Source organism: Phyllostomus hastatus, unplaced genomic scaffold, assembly GCF_019186645.2.
Source record: "Phyllostomus hastatus isolate PE091 unplaced genomic scaffold, TTU_PhHast_1.1 phas_scaffold_1674, whole genome shotgun sequence".
NCBI lineage: Eukaryota > Metazoa > Chordata > Mammalia > Chiroptera > Phyllostomidae > Phyllostomus > Phyllostomus hastatus.
The window spans coordinates 30,129,805-30,154,324 of NW_025334011.1; the positions used below are offsets into that span (position 1 = coordinate 30,129,805).

At 43.1% G+C, this 24,520-nt stretch overlaps 1 protein-coding gene across 9 annotated transcripts in view; it reads left to right on the forward strand.

Annotated features, from left to right (window-relative positions):
• CELF2 (CUGBP Elav-like family member 2) overlaps positions 1 to 24,520 on the forward strand; it is a 391,137-nt gene that overhangs the window by 314,440 nt on the left and 52,177 nt on the right. For 8 of the 9 annotated variants that reach the window (XM_045857938.1, XM_045857937.1, XM_045857934.1 and 5 more), the window contains 4 exons: positions 6,714 to 6,848; positions 15,072 to 15,151; positions 19,251 to 19,409; positions 22,992 to 23,055. In XM_045857938.1, coding sequence (XP_045713894.1) covers positions 6,714 to 6,848; positions 15,072 to 15,151; positions 19,251 to 19,409; positions 22,992 to 23,055 — 438 coding nt within the window. Of the gene's footprint in view, positions 1 to 6,713; positions 6,849 to 15,071; positions 15,152 to 19,250; positions 19,410 to 22,991; positions 23,056 to 24,520 lie in introns of those variants that run through there. The other variant, XM_045857941.1, reaches the window with a different exon arrangement.

The following is a 24,520-nucleotide window of genomic DNA, read 5'->3' on the forward strand; positions in this document are numbered from 1 at the left end:
ATCTTTTGGCCCCACCATTCTCTGAACTGTCAGGCAGGGGCCGCAAAATGAAAGTTCATGGAAAAGGCTGTCTTCTTTCTAAACCTTAGGTCATAATTGTAAAGGTGTGATGGATTAGAGAACTGAGCTGGAAATATTTAACCTGAAATACCCAAATCATTGAACCATGAAAAAATTTCTTCTTTTGCATTTCCTGTTATTCAGACGGGAAGCCTGCCTTAGAGAGTCCTTTCCCTAGAGTGGCTGTGTGTGTGTGTGGGGGGGGGTGGTCTCGGGATGGTCCTTGCCCCTGCTGCTCAGTGTCTGCTCGGCAACAGAATAAAGCTGCCGAGAGCACGCCCAGTTTCGCACGATCTCAAAAGCCTAGTGGGACTGGGCACCGTTTTTACTAAGATGAGAGAATACCTAAAAATGCCATTTTTCAGGGAGCAACCTGGAGCAGTAGTTAAGAACTATTTTGAGGAGCCTGGACTTTACCCCTTGACCCTGCACTTGTTAGCTGTGTCCGTGGTCACCTTCTGCTATAGTGGTCTGAGGGTGGAATTCTTGTAACACCTGCCTCACAAGGGTGTTTGAGGAGTACATAAGTCACCATCTGCAAAGAGCTGAGCATAATACCTGACTCATAGTGAGTATTTGCCGTGCTAAGTTATCGACGTAACTCTGGCTCACTGAGGCTGACACTTAGGCTATTCATGTTACAGCATAGATCTGCACGTACAAAGGACCCCCCCCCCCAAAAAAAAACTTTCTTGTTGGGACAGTTCTCCCTTTGCTTTGTAGATAGAACTTCATTTTCTGAACTTCCAGTAGAAAAAAAAAGTAAAAAAATATAAATGGACTGAAATCTGCTTTTAAAGTGCTCTTCCTTATGGAGGCTCCTGTGGGACCTCACCTTGCATAGACATGAGCAAGGTGCAAGGTCCTCCTTGGACCTGATGGAGGAATCCAGAGAAATGTATAATTTTCTAAAGCAAGTGATAAATGCTGCAAGCCTTTTCTGATTTCACATGCAGCTTTGACAGGTAAGCATAGTTTCCAAAGCTCAAAGAGCACAAAGATTTCTTTGGCTCAGATGCTCAAAATAGCTCCTGTAGTTGCAGAAGAGGTATCACGAGCTCTAATTGCACTTTTATTGAGTTTGCTGACATTTATGGATAGCACAAAGGGCTCATCACAGTTAGACAGTTACTGCCTTCATTATCAGTATGTTCAGATTTCTACAACTTTGTATTTGCCGAGCAAGACAGGACTTCTCATCACAGATTAATTAGTGATGGGCAAATGAATTCCAGAAAAGCAATTACTCTTTTCAGCCTTTGTGTGTCCAGAGACTCTGACACAGGGAACCTCTGTGGTGAGCTCAGAAATGTTGGACTGCTCTTCGATCTGCCCTGCACATCAGTATTTTACTGGCCAGGCTTCCAAAACCTCCCTGACTTTGTACAGTCTGCCCCCCTTTTCTTTGGCTCTGATTTAAGCTGCAGCCTCAAGCACATTTATGCCAACTCATTCATGCTTCTGCCATGCCTGGTGTCCCCCTCAAAAAAGCCCACTGCATTAGCAATAAAATGCTGGGGCCTTTAAGAATAACACACTAAATCAATGCCCAAATTTCAATAGACTCCAACTTTTTTGGTTATTTTTCCCATTGTGGATAGTCGAGTGATGGTGCAGGAAGGGCACTGAAGGAGGGGTGGTTTCAGGGACCAGCATATGCTAGCATAAACTTAGTTATTCTCTTTAATTCTATGTGTCACCCAGAGCCTGTTTTCCAGCTTTTAATCCCTTATCACTATACAGGAAAAGGTACCAGCAGTGCAAGGTTGAAAATTAAATGCAGTTGTGCCATGACCATTGTGGCTCAGTTGGTTGGGCATCATACTGCAAACTGAAAGATCTCCAGTTCGATTCCCACTCAGGGCACATACCTGGGGTACAGGTTTGGTCCCTGGTTGGGGCGTGTGGAAGAGGCAACAGATCAGTATTTTCCTCACACATCGATGTTTCTCACCCTTTTTCCCTCCCTGCCCCTCTCTCTAAAAATAAATAAAATCTTTTTTTAACAAAAGAAAGAAAGTTAAATGCAGTTGCTAGATCTGAATTTTGTCTAGCAGTGAGCAATAAGAAAAGCATAGAGGTTGCCTCTGGTGACGTGCTTGGGGTCTTGATGGCGGCAGCCAGTACTCACACTTAGGCTGTGCTCCTGGCTGAGAGGGTTGTCCTCAACTCTGCAGACACCACATAAACCCGGCCTGCTTTCACCCTCCAACGTCACATTTTGTCAGGGGTCCTTAAAGCCTCAAATCCAGAAATGCCATTCAAGACCCCTGTCTCTTAGCTTAAGGCCTCTGAAATTCCCAGGGCCCAGGTGTCAACTTCAGAGCTCACAGGAGTGAAGATACAACTAAAGATTGTCAGGGAAGATGTGCAGGAGTAGCAGAGTATTCCCATCCAGCCCCTTCCTGGTTTACTAGAAGATGAAGAAATAATTTTGAGATTCAAAGTGGAGAGACTCATGGATTTGAAGGCAGCAATTAAATGCCATATGTTAGTACTAACACACTGGAAAGTTGTTAATTAATTCAGGCCACCCAGATCCAGGTGTGACTTTGACAGGCTGTGTACCAGGGTGTGAGCACAGGCTTACAGTTAGAGATGTTTTTAAAATTTAGTTTCTATTCCCCCAACTTCAAAAAGTTCCCACTTACCATATTAACCCCTTCTTATTTAAACCATGGAAGGAGAACTTGAAATGGTCCCTGGCCCTGGAGAACCTTCCAGTTTTGCTGTGGCTGGTACTGGTGGTGGTGACCCGTCTGCGCAGCACTCTGCACATCACAGTGTTCCCCTCACTCCTTCCTGGCTTATCCTGAAGGAGACTCGACTTTTTCCTAAGAGGACATACACCTTATGTTTTTTGGTGTTTTGGTGTTTTGTTGTTTTTTTTTTTTTATTTCTCTAAAGCACTTAGCAGAGTACTGTGAACATGGTGGGTTTATTTAAGCAATCAGCATTCCTGTGGATTGAAAAACTGAGTGAGTTACTCACTGCCTGTGAATACTAGGGAAAACCCCACCAAGAAATTCATCAAACATTGATGAAAAGGTTAAGTAAATGGAAGAAAATTATATTTATTTAAAATGTTGACAAGACTGTTTAGAGGGACCCTCAGCCTGGGAATCCCAGGGAGGATTGGTATGAATAAAACTCCCCCTGGAAACTCAGGAGAAACCCGCGGGAGGGCGGAGCTGGAGTGTGCTGCTCACCCCGCTGTGCCTCGAGAGCAAACGTGGCCCAGCTGGTAAAACCACAGAGCAGCCCTGACTAGCAGGAGCTTGCAGACACCCAGCTCCCTTTCAGCACACATGCACACACGTGAAAAACATGAACACATTGACTAGCGCATGGTGGTGTAGGTTTTAAGGTTTTTTATTTTTAACTGATAGTTGTTACTGAAAAAAGGGAGAGTCATCAGTCTCCCTGCCTGTCTGAGTTTCCCCTTTATGGTGATTAGGATTCAGAATTTCCTCAGTGGTTTCCATTTTTGTAATATCCATCTTAGTTTAAAACATCATTTACTAGCTTACTGAGGAGTTGCATGTTTTGTTTAGTATCCTATCCCTCTAAAGTTCAAAATCTACCAGTTGTTTTAGCTAAATACCATAATCAATAGGTTTACCTCTGAAACCAAAAACTGACTGAGAATGTATTACTTGCCTTTGTCTAAAAGCCCTCAAATCAGATTCTTTAGGATCAGAAGAAAATGAATAGGATTCTCGTCGAGACAGTAGCCATGGCTCCCTCGGGATGCGAGCCCCAGAGATGGGAGAGGGGGAATAAGAAGTGCAGCTAGAAGTTGTTCAGGTCCTGCTGCCCGTGTCAGTCAGCTCCCGCCCTCTCCCCGCCACCGGTTCTAAACCCTGCCACGTCCTCTCCCGTGTAAAGAGTCTGGTGTCCCCGTGGTCGTCCTGGTGTCGGAGAGCACAGACACCATCGGAAGGGACGCTGTCTTTCTGGGGCATCTCATGTTTCTAGCACTTAGGTCATCATTGTGCCAATGCTGCCCTTGACTTCTGTACTTTTACTAGTTCCCAGGAGACCTTTGGTAGTTCACTGACTCTTCAGGGAGGAAAAAGATCTTAAATTTAAAAATTTTTATCGATATATAGGGAGCCAGGTCCTCAGTGGCCTCCCCTCTAGGAATAATCCCATGGCCCCGTTGCCCATGCTTCCTTACTGCCTCTCAACACAGACCCTCAGTCTTGGACCACCTGTCACCTTCCTGACACATCAAGCCCCTCTCTATAGGTGAAGCAAGTAATCGTGCTGGTTGTGCTCAAGCCAGGCTGCTTCCCTGCATCTGCCACAGAGACAGTCCTTATGTATTCCTGATTCCGGACCTGCCCCGTTAGGACATTGTTCCCTCGTCCCACTGCCAGTCTGTCTAGTCCCTGCCCACGCTTCTTTAAGGCCAGCTTAACTCCCACATCTTCCATCAAGCCTTTCCCAAAAGCTGTGGGACACATTCATAGTTGGCAAGTACTGTGGAATCATGGTTGGGACCCATGTTCCTTGGAGCCCTGAAGTTTCTCAGCATCGTCTCAGCAGCAGCCCTCGTGTGGAGAGAGGCTGAGTGGAAGGATTCTGGGCTCTGGCATGCCCCGCCCCCACACACTTCAGTCAACCAAAGCATGTGGCTGGGCCATCTCTCTACAGTATTTAAGAAGGAGAGAAAGGAAATGAGAAAAAAGAATAAGAGTTTAAACCTTCATTTTATAGATGACAAGACAGGGCCACAGAGGTCAGGTCATACTCTAAGGTCACACGTCAGCTGGATGGCTGTGCGGAAACTAGGGCCTGAGTTTCCTAATCCCCACTTTGCCCCCTCCTGGAAGCCTCGTCTGCGCCCCCTGGGCTTTCAGGAAACGCAGTAGAGTGAAAAGAAGCCCAGACGGCAGTATGGCCCAGGTTTGGGCACCTCCTTGCTGAATGACCCTGGGCGCTTGACCCTTCTCTCTGCTAGGCCTCAGGATCTCTTTTAGAGGTGGACAAAACATCTCTCAATCTCTTACTTCTGGTCTGGGGTTCCGTGACAGGAGCATTTAGCTATCTCACTAAGGCCCCTCAGAACTGTGCTGTCCAGTATAGTAGCCACATGTGGCTATTAGAATTTAAATTAGTCGACATTAAATTGCATTAAAATCTGGTGCCTCAGTCACAGTAGCTATTTTTTAAGTGCTCGGTAGCCACACATGGCTTCAGCTGCTGCATGGACAACAGTGGAACTTCCCCATCCTGCCAAGCTGTTGGAAAAGCACCTCATTGGAGCAAACGCCTGTGCTGCCTCACTGCTTCATAAGTAGATCTTCTGCCCCGCCTCCTAGAGGGCAGAGAACGCATGGTGTGACATAGGTACCAAAAGCAACTGGGCCTAGAAAGTCTAGAATGCAGTCTTGTGGGTTAAAGGAAAAGGAGACACTTTCTAGCAAAAGAATGAGAGAAATAAATAAAAGCAATTAAATAGTAATGACAAGATGATAAAGCGTAAATAGAAAGAGGTTTCTACAGGGGTGCATGGCAGAACCTTTCGCTAAGCCAGGATGATCTAAGGTGCTGCTGTAGCCAGCTGTCCTCTTTAATTCTAATAATGGATTGAATGGAACATGGGGAATAAGCAAGACTTCTCCCTGAGGGTTTCTATGTCAGTCTCTTGCTCTCTCCTTTAAAAAAAAAGACTCCCAACACTGTCCTGAACTCTGCTGTAATGGTGCCTTCCAAGCTAAATGTAGGCCAGTGCCCCTGAGCACAAGCATGTAGATTTTGAGGAAAGTCTCCCTGGTCATCTGAGGTAAACTTTCCCTTATCTTTATCCCCAGCAGTTTCCAAGGTTAGAATTTGCACATTGCTGTCTTGACATCCAAAGTGAATTTCTGTTCAAGAGTCCTGCATTCAAGTGGGAAGAATAGTATTGTTCCCTTCTTGTTCTTTCCTTGGTATGGGGCTATCCTGATGTAATTCTCAAGTAGCTACAGCCCCATTCTCTTCATGAGGATCGCCCTCCTCTTTCACTGTAACATATAGACCACATGTGCCATCCTGGTCAGGGCTGCAGAGCCCATGCTGAAGACAGGTCGTTTACTTGGTTTCTAGAGAAATGGGCATCTCTCATCTCCTCCTCCCTGGATCTGTGGGGAGATGCTATGTGAAATCTGAGAAGGCTGCTTCCATCCCTTAAATGCTTTGTGGAAAGTTTTGTTTACTGTTCCATTATATCTGCTCCTTTTGTTTTTCTTCTCCTGACCTTTTTCTTCCCCTGTCACTGAAGTTAACATCTACACACAGACACACACACACACACACAAAATCTGTCTCCAGAAATATCTCTGTGAAATGGCAGTGTTTAGCGACTACATGGAACTTGAACATTTTAGTAAACACATTACCCATTAGTTTCCAAATGGGAGGAAAGAATTTCTTGGTGTTCTGTGTCCTATGAAGCTATTTTATTAGTAAGAACCAGCTCACAGAGAGTGCAGTGTTCAGGAAGGGCAAGGTGGGAGCGAGTGGAGGCACCTGGAGGTCTAGGGTCAGCCTTGGGGCCGCCCTCGGTGTCACGTGATGGGCACCTGGTTTGATGTGGTCACGAAGCATTGACTACCGGGAAAAAGATGGACAGTGACCTTTGCTCATGCATTATTTTTATCTCCTAGCTGTGGAAGACAGAAAATTGTTCATAGGAATGGTTTCGAAGAAATGTAACGAAAATGATATCAGGGTGATGTTTTCTCCATTTGGCCAGATAGAAGAGTGCCGGATCCTCCGGGGACCCGACGGGCTGAGTCGAGGTGAGTGCGCTGTCACTAAAGTCTCTTTCCCGAAGTGCTAATTGGAGCTCTGTGTCATAGTCAAGGTAGATGTAGCCACCACACACAGCTAGGGGTGACCCTGTGATACATTCCATGTGATAAAGTTATCCAAGCTGAACTTTCCACCATAGCTGAAATGATCTCCTTTTATTTGTCAAGTGGGGAAGGGCTTCATGCCAGCATACCAGCCCAGGTTATCACTGTTAGATGGGAAGCCAGCGGGCTGCCCTGTTGTTCCACATCCCTTTGCAATCTCAAATCAAAGTAGATACTGGAGAGTGAAGGGAAGATGTGGGAGAGGAGCAGAATACTTGTTTTCATCTTAGTTGCTGGCTTTCTGGCTGTGCCTGAAAGAAATACGAAGGGCGTGGGCCTCTTGACAATGCTGTAAACCAAGGAAAAACACCCGTGTTTCCACGTAGGGCAGAGCAGACATGGACTCGGAATAACTGGGCCATTCTTGGGGCATCCGGGTCTTATTTTCAGACCTCCTGGGGTCTTGAACACAGGGAGTTCGTTTAGTGACAGAGAAATGATCTCATCCAGAAGAAGATTGCAGGCTCCTCTTTGCCACCGTGGTAGAAGCAAAGGCTGGGCTCCAAGCACTGATGAAAGCCAGTTTTCGCCAGCAGTTCTACAAAGTAGCTGTTCTGTTTCCCTGTTTGCCATCCCCTGTGACAATGCCACACCCCCCTTCTTTAAACCACTCGTGAGGGCTGCCATCTGACTGCGGATTCCTGCCCAGCCCAGGGAGGCCCAACTGAAAGCAAGTGTGTAGAATGTAGTTTTCAGTTTCTTCTGAGAAATCTGTGTTCTTGCAACATGAAAAGGATTTTATCCCATTAATGTAGTTATCAGCGCAAGTTCCGTGGGGTTAATTAGAAACGTCTCCTCATTCCCAGTCTCCGGTTCTGGGACAGCCCTTCCGCCCCAAACCACACGTGGAAAGAAGTTGGGCATTAAGTACAAAGTACTAATTTTCACCTGTCTCCCTAATTTCACTTAAAGTCAGCACTATGTGCGGAAGAACATTTGTTCTTTTGACTTTTAGACATAAGCTTCGTGATGTCAGCTGCCAGGGTTGCAAGCACAGAGAACAAAAGTGTTCCGCCCACATCCACCTCCAGTTGCCCAAATGGAGGGAGTCTAGAGGAGAACTGGAAGGAGGTGGATCAGCTTTGAGTGCACCATCCCTATATTTTCTTCTGCAGGTGGTTCAAAAAAAAAAAGAAGAAAAGAGCGGAGGAGGCACGGAGCTCACAGTTTGTGCATTCTCTAACAGTTCTGAACCCTTGTTACATAACCCTCACTGAAGAGATGGGGTTCTCCAAAAACTGAGCAAGATACCATGTTGAGGGAGATCCCTAAACAGCAGACCCCATTGCCTCCACCTACCCTGTAGCTTGCCACTTGTGCTGTTACCAGTGTCACCCAACATAGCGCATCATGCTAGTGACCCTCACAACCTCTGGCTCCTGTGCAGCCTCCCAGCAGGAAGACACTGGATTTCCATCCTAGTCCCTCTGTTCCATCCTAGCAAATTCACACCATGAGAGCTCTAGTCATATTGGATCATATGGTTCTTCTGCAGCTATGACAGACATGTGCCCACTTAGGCAGACAGACCAGGACAGAGAATACCAAGGGAAAAGTCGGGATGGCTGAACAAAGGATAAAATATGTAGGAAACACACAATAATATTTTTCCAAAGCCTTCCTGCTGCCAATTCCGTAATTAGAGCCACCATTCTTTCCTGTTACTGTTCTCAGTCACTCTTCTGTGTTTTCATTGTATTTTTTCATGTGCCAAGGCTCATGGCACTCAGAACAGAAAGGCAGGCCCTAAATTTACTCCTAGTGAAATTTATAGTGGTTTGGGGGTCGATGACCCCCATGTCCCATCCCAGAACTTTTCCTGACATGAATGTTACTGTAGTCATTTCATCTTCTTATGTCTGTCCCTCAGTTTCCCCATTCGTAAATGGCAGTAGCCAAAACATCTGTCCTGCGTACCTCAATGCATCATTGGTTAGCAATGTGGGAGACTTGTACAAGCATACCATCCATGTGGTGTACTGAAGGCCTTGACCGTGGGTTAGGAAGGCATGAATTCTGTTGTCCCTTTGCCAGGCTGGGTCTGTTTATGCAGCGACCCTCCCTGTCACATCTGTCCAGTGGGGACAGTAATGCATGGCATTGGTGCCTGCAGTGTCTCAAACTCCTTGAGCAGATGTGAGTTATTTCTGCAGATGAGATTTTAAAGCAACCCCAACTTTCATAGAAAAGAGCAGGATACAAGACTTGACGAGAGAATTTGGCCAGTGTGATCAGCTATTTGGTCCATGAATTAACTGGCCCTAGACAGAAGCAGCTGGTTTCTGAAACAAGTTAGGGAAGACCCTCATCAATATTTTATGCAAATGCTGGCTCAATGTAGAGAGCAGAAGCTTCCTCCCTACCCTCTTTTTTTTTTTTTTTTTTTTGAACAGAAAAGTAATTTCTGGTGAACTGATGAGATTCCCCATGGCAAAAAAGAAAATACTCATTTATAACCATTTGTTCTGAAATACAAAGACAGACAGTGGTGGGTTTTTCAATGAGCAGAACCCAGGGACTCCTGGGTACAGGGTACTGCTCCTGGATCACTGTATTCGTTAAAGGAAAAATTCTCTTTTATGCTACTATTTTGCTTCCATTAAAGAATTGTGCTCTTCAATAAAATATTAATAAGTGTCTCCCATTAGTGGCACCACAGATAAAGGGCACTCAGCACTTCTGGTCTCAGTGCCTGTTGCTGGCTCAGCTGTTTCAAAAATAAATAAAAATTAAGTGAAATGAAAGCCTGGCTGCTCTGAAAATTACTGCCTAATAACTAAGCCATGGTATAAACTAGTCAATAACAAAGTTTTTATTGGGTGGTTCACTTTTCTTTTTTTGCTTTTCAGCTACACGCATGCTGCTGCTCTCTCACAGGTGTCTAATGTCGTTTCTTCTCTGTCACATCAGTGGTTTCAGTTACTCCCTGGGAGGTATTGAGCTGATGCTTCTCCAGGCTTGTTGACTCAGTGCCCCTCACTGAGGCAGACTAGTGGGCTTCCAGGACCCACACCTTGGTACCTATCAAGCCGTACTATACTTTCTGTGAGAATCACTGTCTGTAAAAAAGGCATGACCTACCTGTTGGCAAGAAAGATTATTTTAAGAGTCCCATCATTACTCACCCACACCCAGATCTGTGTCATGTTCCAGGATGGGCTCCTCACCCCCACACTCAGGAAACTGTCACGGCTGCACACACACAGCACCTAGCACCTGCCAAGCACATTGCAGCCACTCAGCAAGTAGCAGGACTCTGCCTCACGTCACGCCATATGCCCACTATCTAAACATGCATTTCCCCTTTGGGGGCAGTAACCTGTTCTGCCATCTTTTCTAATTTGAAAGATTTGGTTTGAGATGCTTTCAAGCACAGTCGTAATACTCAGCTCCTCCTGCAATGGCAGATCGACCTCGCAGGCCTGCTGCATGAGCCTTCACCGAGAAAGCAAGCAGCGTGTTGGGAGCCCGCACATGGCGAGTCAAAGGAGATGTAGGCTCTCGGAATCAAAGCTTGAGGCTCTGAGGCAGTGCATTTATGTGACAGTGTTACCTTAGCATGCTGATTTCCTAAAATACACCTTTGTTCTCACCCATAACCCCTCAGTCAGAAGGGACTATTTGGGCACAGTTTACAAGGTTTTCCGTACCATGGCAACTGAATATTTGTAACTCAAAGACAATGATGGAATTTATTTCATGTTTCTTTCACAAAAACTGTAGTCAAATCTCCACTACCATTTAAGGTAACTTTCTCTTGTTTAAGAATATTCCAGCTGTGTTTATGGTATTCCAGCATTCTCCTGCCAAAACCCTTGACAAATGAATTGGCAATATTTTCAAGGATGTTGGCGAGCACAGACTGGATTCAGCCATCATATCCTCATTTGTTTTTGTTATATCTGATCAGGATGTTAGGATAGGGGTTTGGACTCATGAAACATGTATACAGTGAAGGACTCAGTTTTGGTCACAACATTTTAGTCTTGCCTGCATAATACCTTAACATTCAAAAACATAGGAACTCTAATCAGATGCCCCCTGGATTGTTAACTATACCTTGTCATCTTGCTCTGGCCACAATCTTCCATTCTCATCTCAGGGATGAGATTGTGCCAACTATTAAGTCCTAATCTGCCCTCAACTTTGGGTGCCGTAAGTGAATGATCTCTCCGTACCAATTTAAAATAAATGGACCAACATTAGGAATGGTTGATCAGAGTATTAATTGTGGTGCTCCATTATCACTATGCTGATAACATGTGTTTAATAACCCCTGCCACTGCTCAGAAAGATGCAGTGAGGAAAATTGGCTGCATTATGATCTTTCCTTGGCAGAATGAGAATTTATAAACAAGTTCTGCATAGGTTGAAATCTCCTTCATGCTACACACGTTATTTTAAATTACACTTTTTTCAGTTGAAATACAGCAGGCGGCTGTGCCTTTTTCAGAGAAGTAGCACAAAAGAGGCCCGGGCATTGTACGTGCTTTCTGGAGTGCCTGTATTTTTTTGTGTGCACAGAGCAAGAATTCATCTAGTTCTCTAAAAATCCTCTTGCAGCCCAGAGAAAAGGTAGAACACCTGAGTTAAGCTATCCTTTCAATTGCGATGACAAGTGTAATAGATGTGTTCCAAAATCTTCTCTGTGACAGGGCCCCGTGCTTTCCCTAGATCCTGTCTGTAGGAGGAAATTACTTTGAGAAACCTTTCCCCAGTCAATCATTTATCTGTTTTAGCAGCAAGAAGGCAACCTCGCCGAAATAAAAGGAATTAAACTCCTTTCATTTCTACTAGCAATCTCTCACTTTCTGAAAATGGAGACAATAAATAATTGCAAGGTTGTCCACATTTACAGATGAAAATTTTTCTTCTTTTTTTTTTTTCTATTATGTTTTTGGAGGCCTTAAGATGGTAACATATAGACTATCTTATCGAACCCATCTGCCCCCTGCAAAAATGTAGCTTCATTGTTGGGGTACATGTATCTTTTCTCCCAAATCTACTTTCTCTTGTGTTTTGGTCAGTAGCCTGAGAATTGGCTGCTGAGACAGCACACATAACAGGCTAGAAAAGTTAAGGAGAAGACCCTTCAGGATCGGGGTGGTTGTCCTGTCAAGACCCTGTGACCCCCACTGCACCCAGAAGCTCGTTTTTAGTAGAAAAGGGGATAATTATGACCTAAGTTATTTCTGTCCACAGACAGGCATCTGGTCAGCTTGCAGAAGGAGCCAGCAGCCAATCTTGGTGGCAGGAGCTCATGTGGATGAAAAGCCACACTTTTGAGGTCTAACCCCAAAATAGCCACTACAGCGTTTTCAGCGATGTTGAAAGAAAATTGAAATCCAACCATAGCACTACCATGACCTGTTGTTTTAGAGAAATTACACAAGTTAAAAAGCCACCAATCCATGAAACATTCGGTTCTGAAGTTGCTTAACTTCATCCAGAGAAGCAGAGAGAGCGAAGGTTTTCAACATGCACTCTCACTTCACAAATGACACAGTAATTTTCTCTCCTGAGTAACCGAGCACAGCGCACAGTACAGAACTTGACAGAGCCACGAAGGAGACGACTTCTCCCTTACTGTACTACTGCCAGTAGGATAAAAAGGTTAGAGAAGTCATGAGGTCTGGAAGATCATTTATTTTTGGCTGGGATGAGGATCATATAATTAGAAGTGTCAGTGGATTTTAATTGCAGGTTTCATACCCAAAAGGGCAATGGGTTGAGTTTATAGAGGTATAATTTCATTGTTTTATTGCTAATACTCTTCTTTTTAGACCTGTTAATTACTATATACCTCTCTCTAAGTCATTTACAAAAGTCCCGCTTGTTCTGCAATTGTGGTTAAATGCGTAAACTGTGCCTTATTGATTGTTGTTGACATTTTGTTTTTTAATGCCTTCCGAACCTCCATTTGGAAGCTGTCAGTTTGGCACATGGTCCTGGATAATAAGAGCAAATGAAGTGAATGAAACAGTTCTTTTGACTATGAAAAGCAGTCAGTCCTGGCTTCATGTGGTTTCAAATATATCTCCATTAGATCATTTGCTTTTGCTGCCATTGTGCTCTCAAGATAAGAAATGGGACAAGAAAAATCTCTTGGTGTTATTTCCTCTTTCAGTAACATCTGTGTTGATGACAATGTTTTCAAAGAGATATTCCTTTGAAATGGATGGTAAATCTGAGACACCGTCATTTCACCATAGAGCTGAGTATGGAAGCCGGTAGAGGTCCTGTCACCTGTTTCACTCTCTCTTACACACGTCATCTAGGTGCCTTAGTGTGGGTCACCAGATTGCTTTTATTGATGCAAAACCTGCAGCCAGTGTCTTTAAGTAAAAGCTTCACCAGCTGCTCTGACATCAGAGAACTCTGCCCAGCTAAGCATTCCTGGTGAGCTGTACTTCAGGCCTCAGAAGGCTAGCTTTACTGGGAGGTAAACACAAAATCAATCACCCATGCACTGAGAGTTCTATGTGTTAAAAATTGCAGCATAATGCAAAAAAATGCATTGACTTATTTTATGACTGGATGTTGTTGTGCTTTTGGGTTAATGGGCAGGCATTGTTGTTTGGTTAAAAGGTGCTAGTACAGTATTGACTTGATAATCTCACCAGGTACACATGTAGAGCAAAAGAAGAAAATAGGGTTTAGGGCTCACAAATGGATTTATGCAAACCAGACCATCCACTGGTTGTTTAGACGGGAAACATTCTGTCAGGTGTCCTGGCAACAAAGGCAACCATCTCGCCGTGTCGATGCCAGAACCCCACTCTCTTGCCTTCACTCTGAGATGACAACAGGCTTTTCAGCCTCTGTGTTTAGATCTGCTTCATTTGGAAATCTTTTAAGTAGTAATAATAATAATGTTTTGAGTAAATTGAGTGGAACACTAAATTATTCTCTGATACCTAAGTTCAAACTGTGCAAGGCTAAACAAGCTGAAAATCAATGCACTTTTAAAGTCATTAGAGATCCTAAGTGAAATAAGCCTGCGTTACTTCAGTTCAGCTTTTAGTGTGCTATGGTTTTATTATAAAAATCAGCCTGAATCTGCATTAATTTCACAGTCTTTTTCTCTAAGAAGCTCAAGGGTGCATGATGAATAAAATGTGAATTTCAAAAGGCGGTGTTTTTATTAGTGAAAAGGGCAGTGAGCTGTGTAGCTGCAGCAGTGACCTGCACGGTGCCCAGTGTGGCTACGAGGTTCAGGGACAGGCACTGGAGAGTCTAGTTATTTTTCAGGAAAAGAAAAACATAGCCATGGACTGTGCCATGAGTCTCACAGGAGACATTCGGAGAAGTAATGTACATTGTCTTGTGAATGTTAGATCTTAGGTCAAATTGCTGGTATGTATCAGAAACTCAGAACTTCCAAAGTCACAAAGATTCTACACAAAGGAAAAAAAAATCCGTTGCAAATTTAAAATTTTTGCTTTATGTGCAGTGTTGAGTCTTCTCAGAATAATATAGCATTTGCTTTTGTCCATAATTAGTAAGTACTGGTTTGTGCAGGATTTGGTTTATTGGTTTACATTTGAATGTCATCAATGTATATTTATAGACATATACTTTTTTAACTACCCAGAAGAGATTAGATATATTTATTTGCTGACATTTTGAGCTCTTGGAATTTTATGCTCATTTGCCCTTGGAGGATTTTATTATTTGCTGCTTAAAAATCAACGCTAAAATTTGAAATCCAGAGCCCTAATATGTTTATGCCCTAAGTAGAGATAATCAGCCTGGCAGAAAATGTAAAATAACAATTTTTTATTCTAGAAAATGTAAACTAGATCTTGCTAATTTCAAACCCATGGCTAGAAAGAGTACCCAACTTCCTTCTCCTCGTCTCCATTTAAAAAAATAAACTAATCAATCAGCAGATCTTTCTACTTTGGTCAGATTAGCAAGTCAGCACTGTGAGTAAAAAGCAAAATACTATACAACCAAAGGGAGAAGTTGTTTATTTTTATGTACTACTGAGAACAGTGTCGTCCTGTGGCAGTTCTCGTAGACCGTGTTGGTTTAACAAGCGTCCAACCCTTTTGTCTTGTTGTTTTTTGTCTTTCCTGCTCCCTGTCCCCTTGTTTCCCACAGGCTGTGCGTTTGTCACATTTTCTACAAGGGCAATGGCACAGAATGCAATCAAAGCCATGCACCAGTCTCAGACCATGGAGGTACTGTATCATCTGCCCTTTCTTTGTTTTCTTTGTGCAAATGATGGGGATGGTAACGCAGTTCTCTCCTGTGTGCATCGTTCACATGACAATCACAGATTTAAACTCACCATCTTCCTCCATTCATTCATACTCATTCTCTCTCCTCCCTTCCTCCCTCCCTCCCTCTCTCTCTCTCCCCTTCTCTCTCCCTCCCTCTCCCTCCCTCCCTCCTCTCTCTCAATCTTTCTCCTAATGACTTGAAATGGATTTAGGAAAGTCTTCCACCTGCTCTCTATTATTTCTTGAGCCTTTTATTACGGTGGCCAAGGGTCTGCCATGTAAGGTCATGATGCAGTTCAAGCCAAGTAATATTTTGTACCTAAAGGGTCACATCCACTCCTCAGCCCAGGATTAGTATGGATTAAATATGGGCAATCCCCACTCCAAATTGCAATTTGCCCTGTGCTCACGGGGTTCTTTTTGCTTTTTAATGTGGGATCAAGTTTTCTTTAGTCAAACAGAATTGTGTTTTTGCGTTAAGAATGTTGGAGAAATTAACTATTTCTCCCACTTCGTTTAAACAGTGACAATACTCTTGGATGAGAATGCCTTGAAAAATTAGATTTGTCTCCTTACTAAAAAAATGAACAATAACCCAGAAACATAAAGGCTCAAATTTGGTCTCCTAATGAGACATAGCGGATTTAAGGGAAGATAAATACGTTGGCATGGGTGTTCACCCACCAATGCAAGATAGATGGCTCTATACTTTTAGTCTGTGATTTGGGTCATGGCCTTTCAGAATTTTGCACAAAAGCATTCCAAGAGTGATATGCTGTTACTTATTCTGTACTGTCTGATAGAATCATTTGGGAGTGCATGTGCTGCTGTATTATGTACACTGTATCTTTGTGTATGGGTGATCTTTTCCACAGGTGGCCTTGTGGCTTTATCTGACGTTATATTTTTCATCTTTGGGGAAAAAATATTTTCAATTTTATTTAATCTGCAAAAATTTCTTTATTGACTGAGCTTCTTTTTTGGCCTCCATTTTTTGGGGGGTTATTTTTTATTTGTTTGTTTTGTTTGTTTTTTGCAATGCTGCATCTCCCAAAGCATGCTGGGAGCTAAGTGCTCATTATGCGTCATGTTTTGTGGGCACCTTTTTTATGGTGAGCCAAAAGGTGGGTGGGAAGGGGGGAATGAGTGTGCATGGCCTTGTCACTAAGTGTTTATTGTACTTTTCTGAGTTTTGATATCAGCATTGCAAAGCCTATTGTCTTTTTCAAACTTCATTTTGACTTTGATATTCCTAACATATCTTATATAATTGCTGTGTTTTCCTTTCAGTGCAATGCATTTTTAAGATACTCCCACCCCCCTACCTGAAGGCAAGCTCAGGTGAAAATACGGCCATAATAGGAGATAATTAGCAGGATCTGCAATACCTAGGAAGCCAGTCTTGTACAACATGCAGTCACTTGTGTGACAGTTTTTGCTCCCCCTTTCTCTTAACTTGGGCTGTTCCGTTACTGTGGATCAGTCTGATTTCCAGCTCCATTTCAGTTTGGAGATTAAAACAGAGGTGCTGTTAGGAAAAAGAAAGTCTTTACCTGTATTTATTATCTTCCATGTATGTGTTTCATCCTCAATTATTTTTACTTTCCATAATTGAGTGATTTGTATCTGAATTGGTATCATCTTAGATAATTTTTTTAGTCTAAATTCTTTCAGCTCTGTTAGAGACATTGCCACTCCAGCCTCTGTGCTCAGTGTCCCCTCTCCGCCAGCCCATCCTCAGAATGCTAGTGCAGGGCTGGGTTCCCCTGTTAGCACAGAGGGGGAGCTGGAGGACAGAAAGCAGACGGGGTGTGAACCCGACCCTAGGAATGGTAGGCTCTCAAGAGTGGAAAGGTTCTGCTGTACAGAATGGGGTGTACTGATTCTTAAGTCCTTGATCCTTTGTTATCAATACTTACTATAAAAAATCAAATTTGGTGCACATGTTTGAAATCTGGACATCCATGCTTAAAGAATGGGGCCCTCAGACACTTAAATGTCTTGTTTAATTCAAAAATATTGACATTCGAATGGAAAATGATACATTATGCAGTTGCATTATGGCGGTACAACTGAAGTATGTTTTGTTTTTTTAATGAATTACATTGTTTTCAGGACTCTGGCTCACATCTTTAATCAAGATGTATTATCTAAGAGATTTGAATTGAAAATGATGTAAATGTCAAAGTTTAAAAAACATGTTTTCTAAAATAATTAATTTATAATATTGTACCTTTTATTTTTCTACTTTCCTCCAATCTATTCTTATCCCATTTTTCCGTTTCATGGTTTAAACAAGTACTATTTGAGCTATAATATTGGCCTGATTTTCTGCTTTTATATCATCTTTTCATATTTAAGGAAGAAGAAAAACAACAGTAAATGTACTGTTAGGAGGAGATGCTATCATTTGTTATGGAACAGTTTGGTACAGCCATAATAACCCTTTTCCATGCAACACCCTTTCTCTGTATAATTTTCCTCTTCAGAGTATTTTGCCCTCTTTAAGGAATGAAGTGCTGAAATATGGAGCAGATGAAGAAAAATGAAGCATAGCTTTTTAAAAAAATGGTGGAAATACCACTTTTGTGCAATTTTCTGACATTTAACATTCTGCACTGTGACTCTGGCTACCAGAGCTGAAGACCAACACGCTGGGAATTCAACAAAGTCACCTCATTCTTTCACATATTTTGGTAACAACAGACATGATAGCCTCACATCTTCATAGCTGCCTCCCCAGTAACTACCCAAGGTGATAAAGAAATGCAAGTTTGTTTTCTAGGAGAAAGAAACGTGACCCAAAGGGAAGAGAATGGAAAAGCTCATTTAAATAGGAATATAAAATTTCTGAGAGGAGTGAAAGAGGTCTATTATCATGCTGAGTTTCAATAAAAATTTTTTTAAATCACTTGGGTAGAATTACCTCTTTTTACCTCAGCAAAATTTTAACAGCTTTAATTGTGATGAAAAGTGAAGGCAAGCTACACTGAAGAAAGAGAAGAGATGGGGAGGGAGGAAGAACTGTTTCTGCAGAGCGTTTACCCAGTGCCGCAGTCTGAAAGGTGCTTCCACAAGGAGGCCTCTCCAGGCCTTGAGGAGTTGGGCCCTTCTTTTCCCTAATGATTTCATGTGTCAAACATGAGTTCGCCCTATTATATAACCCTTGGCCATTCCTCACTGCCCCTACTCCTTTCCTTTTGAAGGAAATGAAACCTGGAAGAAGCACCTAGAAGGCTGAGATTTGTTAGAAAAAGAAGTCAAGTAGACTCCTCCCTCTACCATTAATGCTATATCTCCTTTGACTAAACTATGCATTTCTTTTTGTTTGGCGGGTTGTTGTTGTTTTTTTGGTTCATAGTAGTTCTGGGACTGTGGATAATGTAGTTATGATATGGAAGGAAGAGATCTTTCTGAAAACATGGGAACAATTACATTGGTCATTGCCTATGTTCTGTGAATATCTCCTTCATTCATCTGTGTTTCTAAAAACAAATCCACTTCTCCTGATTATGTTGCTGGATCAATATGATCCCCACAGTTCCAATTTAAAAATACGTAACTGAAAATTGGAGAGAGTGAAAAAACAAATGAATGAGAGATGTTTTTATTCCCGTCACAACTCCCGCCCTCAAGCTTGTCCCCTGTTCACATGTGGAAGGAGGCAGACACACAAAACAGGCCTATCATACGGGTAAACTGTGAAGCTTAGTTAAAGAACACTGATGAGGTCTCTTGTCTCTGAGGAGGTCCTCGGAAGGTTGAAGGAAGAAACATGAAGAAGGAAGGAAGGAGAGGCAGTTTAATAAAGAGAACAAGAAAACAAATGGCTCCACCGACCACCAGATCCCCAAAGAAACCAATGACAGTATCTGGAAATTTCTGTTGATGGTACAATTCAGAGAAGAAGAAGGAATATCAAACCATTTTAAAACCATTCCCAACCCTTCCGTGTTGCTCCAAGATAGTTCAGAAAGCTAGATCCAGTGCTGAGTTTCATGAGCGGATTCGACCAGGCTGTAACTCCCTCTTCACTTTCCGCTGTGTCTGACCACAGGGCTGCTCTTCACCTATCGTGGTGAAGTTCGCTGACACTCAGAAGGACAAAGAGCAAAGACGCCTCCAACAGCAGCTCGCACAGCAGATGCAACAGCTCAACACTGCCACCTGGGGGAACCTGACAGGTCTGGGCGGACTCACCCCGCAGTACCTGGCGGTAAGTGCTGCAGGCTGGTCAGTGCATAGTCCCCAGGAGACAGGGGAGCATACCCACTGCAACTCTTACAACCTACTTGTCCCCCAAGTATGCCAAAGAATTCATTTAGGGGGCACTTTGAGTCTCAGGAAATTACTGAAATCAGCACTGATGCACAGTGTTTTTTCAAGCTAAGTGGTTTAGCATAGCACATGACTAATTTAATTCCTGCCTGATACAGGCTGAGCAGAGTCCCACAAGGCTAAATTTCTCAACAGGTGGTTATTTAAGGATGCTGAGGCAGTGTGGTCGGAGGGCTCACTGCCTCGGAGGTCAGTCCGTTCCACGTCAGGACCTGAGATGAAATCCGCGTGGAACTCGCCTTCAGTGATCCCGGATCTTCCCGTGAAACTGTCGACTAGATGAAATATTTCTTACTTTATCTATTTGATACCAAAAATTTAGATCTGATTTCAGGCCAGATAGACCCAGTTCTTTCCGTCATCCCTCACATTTCATTGTCTCTAAACTTTTTGGTTTCTTGATTTTTTCCTGGAGCCACCTATTATATTTCACTCTGTCACTGTCTTTATTAACATACAGTCGCCTGAATTTAAAACAATTCCCCCTTGTAAGACCTCGGCAGCACTGAGCAGTGGCCCTAGCGCAGACTCAAAAATCTCTCAGTGTAGCTTGAGAGTGGCATTTGCAGTAACCGTGTCACGTGCTACACTGAAGGCAGCCGGTACGCCTCCAAGTTTTTATTTATCTTTCCTTGCACTCCTGCCAAACCGTGCTACTGTACCCTGTTTCCTATTTGAAACCTAAATGCTGGACTCCACGTTTGTCAGTATAATTTCATGTGATGCAATGGGGTCCTCTTCCCAGCCTCTGCCGGAGCATGTGTGTGCGTGTTTGTGTGTCTGTGTCCCAACGCTGTCTCTCCCGGGACTGTATTATCTACTAGACTTATTTTGTCACAGAACCTGTCCTGTTCTGCGAAGTAGTCCTCCCCGTGGTTTTGAGAAGTTGGCCCGCTCACCTGTACCAGTGAGAAAAGGGAGACCCAGAAAGGTTCCCTCACTGGGCCTGAAGTCACGCGGCGGGCGGCCCAGCGGGACGCAGCCCTCTGTGCGTCTTCTCCGTGTGGCCAGGCTGCCTCTCGGAGAACAGACATGTCTCCTGTTCCTTCTTTGCCTCCTGGGGTCTGGCATGTAATAGCTACTCGACACACACTTGACTACTAATAAATGAGGAGTGTGCTGCTCCTGTCTTCATCTGAGCCCTTACTAAAACCATTGACTGCAGTGCCGTCACTTTCACGCCCTTTCTCCATCTGACCCACAAAGACACCGGGGGAGGTTTTGCCAGTGTCTTGCTAAAAGTCTGTGTATGCGCTGCCACGTCTTTTTTTTGGTCTATCAGTCTAGAAATTATGTGGGAAAAAATGAGTGTAACTTAATTTATTTTTCACAAACTGGTGCTTTTTAGATGTTCACAGACCATGTTTAATCGTGTATATAAGAATTTTTATCAGAGATTGAAGTCAAGCTCACCTTTCCTGTTCATGGCTTCTGAGAATCCTGCTTCCCACTCCCCCCGTTTCCCAGAGCCGAGACGCACGAGCCTGGCCCTGGTCCATGACACGTACCCCATGCCCCACAGCGTACCGGAATCTCTGGCCATGTTTCTGTGGTCGCCAGTGCAAAAGATTTCTGTATCCTGAAAGAAAATTAGTCTCATCCTCTCTCACAAAACACATTTCTATACGCGCTTTACTGTGTTTTCTCCTACTTTGAATTGAAGGTCCATTTCTGTGGGGGCCCCGGGCCTTTCAGGCGCCCCCTGCCTGTGTGCAGGGCGGGTCCTGACTCTGGCTCACCAGAGAGCGGAGTGCGGTGCAAAGAACCCTCAGTGATGGTTTAATGACACTCCGGTCTGCTTACCTCAGCAAGTTTTAATTCCTCAAAATATCTTCAAAGCTTATTTACTGTTACTTTAATTTTAAAAAATATCTAATAGGAGGAGGGAATAAGGGGTCACAATCACAAAAGAATGGGAAACCCAAGTAATCAAATCAAAATAAGGGATTTTTCATCAGAATGGGTAATCTCTGGCTCCTCCCTCTTCCTCCCTCTTCCCCTGTGTGTATGCGTGTGTGTCTTTTTCTTTCTCTCTGTGACGTCTAGGTAATATACAGGTGTGGGCAAAAGTACATTAAATTACCAACCATCGTTGCCTAAAAGATAAATCATAAGTAAGGACACCAAAATAAAAAAAATAACACGAATAAATACAATAATTAAATAATGGTACAAGAATAAACTCTGTTTCGTGTACTGTAAGCCAACTTTTGCCCACCCCTGTATTCCAGCATTTTGGGGGGAGGATGAACATCAGTGACGTTTCTCTGTGACTGTTTGTGTTAATCCCGTAACATCACTGTCACCAAGCCTTTGGTGTAATTAGCCACTGACACTCCACTCTGCTTGGCACCTTCAAGCCAATTGACACATCCCTGTTTTTGAGTCATGTTTATCATGGAGAATTTTTTCTTAGTAAACTGAAGAGCCCTTCACTAGCCCAGAGGAGTGGTGGTCCTCTACATTGTGTTTTGCAGAGCTCCACATAAATTCTGAAAGCTCTTTTCAAAATAATGAATTCGTCTTTGCCTCCGAAGCACATAGCTGTTTTCGGTAATAAATTTGGAGTGAATCTATGCTTGTTGGTGTTTATGTACATTTGAGTGGAGGAGGTAACTATATGCTTGTTTCTGTGTACAAATTCTGTATTGATCAACCTTGATAGAAAGAAGATAATCAATAAATCAAGTCAAACACTTACCTGAATGTTAACCTATAATTCAAGCCAATGGGGCAAATATAGGAGCATTTTAGGGCAGTAACCACCTGCCTTTACCGTGCGGCAGCCACTGTGGTTCTATGTGGAGGAAAATGTGTTTTTGAAATCTCTAGGGAGAAATGCAGACACCTTTTCACAGATATGTTAATTTTAAAAAAGATGCTGACATATTTATAATGCATAGTACAGCATCACACCACGTACTTCTAAGTTTTGACAAAGAGTATGTTTCCCTCTGCCAGTGAAGACCATCTTAAAATGGGTGAGCACCGTCTCGGTCATGTAGTCATGGCTGCGAATAGATATACTGATATCCATATTTATCCTGGTTTCTCTGTTGGCCCCTCTAATCCAGGATGAAGGAAACAGCTACGAAAGGAAGTAGAAGAGACGGACCTCAACTGACAGAGATGAGTTACAGTAACTACCAGATGGCAGGGAGATAGCATTAGTCATGCCATGTTGGCTTCAATAGACGTAACACCTGGTTGTTAAAAAGAGTGAATTGATTAAATGTTTTAAGGCAGCAGTGTTATTGAGTTTCTGCGATGTCTGTGTTCCATAATAGAGATTAGACATTACTGTGGATTTACAGCCCCAATTCTGGGAACCTTCAGTCCATTAAGAGACAGCAGCAGCCAGCTCTACAAATGTAAAGGAAACAAGACGTGTCCCCAGTTTAATTTGGAGGTTACTTTGCCCCCCTCTCCACTGACAGCACACTTTTCCCTTCCTTTGCAGCTTCTGCAGCAGGCCACCTCCTCCAGCAACCTGGGTGCATTCAGTGGCATTCAGCAAATGGCTGGTAAGTCACAAGCCTTGCCTTTCCTTTTGACAGGTGCTGTTGTCTGAATTTGAGGGGGTTCAGAGGGCAAAGAAAAGCAGCAGGAGAAAAAGGGGAACAAAGAGCAATTACTACCACTCTTCCCTTTCTGGTTCAGATGTTAAAATTAGAATAGCTGTTGGGAAGTTGCTCTCCTACCTCTGGCATTACCAACACTTACAACATGGAGGGATGGAGAATTCCTGCATAGTAAACTCGTTTTCTTATTTTTAAAAATGGGATTGTCTACTGGGGAATTTCGAGCAAGATTCTTATATCCAAGGCAGCCAAAATGATTAACATCCTTCTAAAATTTTAATAACAGGCAGTCAGTAAAAATGATCTGACCTCCATAATGAAAGCCAAGATTGCAGGCCTATCTGTGCTACATTCGCAGTCCCCTGATATCCACAGACAATTATCAGGGCGCCTTTTTCACTTTCGTACCCCATTTGACAGAATTGGGCATCAGATGCTTTTATGCAAAAGTATAATCTTTGTTCTTGAGAAAATCAAAGTGTGGCTGGATTGAAAGCCGGCTCATGAAGGATTTCTGTTTCTAATGAGCTGTGTCGGTAGTAACTGAGGTGCAGTGATTAGTGAAAGGTCACTCCTGCTGTGTCACCTTCCAGGCTGATATCCTAACTTACCATGAGGCCAGGGACGGCAGCTTGTGCAATAAATCAGAACACAGGTGCCATTAACCTGCCGCGAGGAGCAGTGAGAAAGCTTTTCCTTGTTTCTTTCCAGAGAGGTGGGGAGTGAGGGCAAGGAGAAGAACAGATTTTTGGCACATTAAAATAAGGCAGTTTGTTTTAATCAAGGACACCCTGAGTCAATATGCAGAATAAAAGCCAGATTTCTTTATCTGTCACTATGAAAACTTCTTTTTTCCTCTCTCTTTTTTTTCCCAAATACACATCCTTGGTTTTTTTCCTGGTTCACTTTGAATGGATTTGGAAAGACTTCCGATGAGTGTATGTAGGCTTCTCCTTGTTTGCGTGTTGTGATCATCAGCCCAGCCTTTTATTGTGGCCTCGCAGGCTAATGGTGACCTGTCATCTGGTGGGACGTATTGGCCTACCATGAAAATACTGTGGGATTATTCTCTGGGCTTTCAGTTCATCGGCACTGCCAGCTTGTTCTGCTGTAAGCACAGCTTTTGGATTATTGGAAAAAATATATATGTGTTCATATGATAAGTAATTAACTCACTCATCAGTATGTTTGTGGACACAGTTTAGGAAGCTAGCCTTGGAGCTAAGACTCATATTTAATGGTTAATGTATTCTTAGTTCTGTGAAGACATGAGTAAAATATTCAGGAAGTTTTCTGTGTTTTAAAAGGAGAAAACCTCCAGATTGTAAGCTCTAAAATAAATGATAAGATTTGTCACATTTTCAGCCAATGCAAGATTTGTTTCTCCTCTAATAGTATGGACCCACCC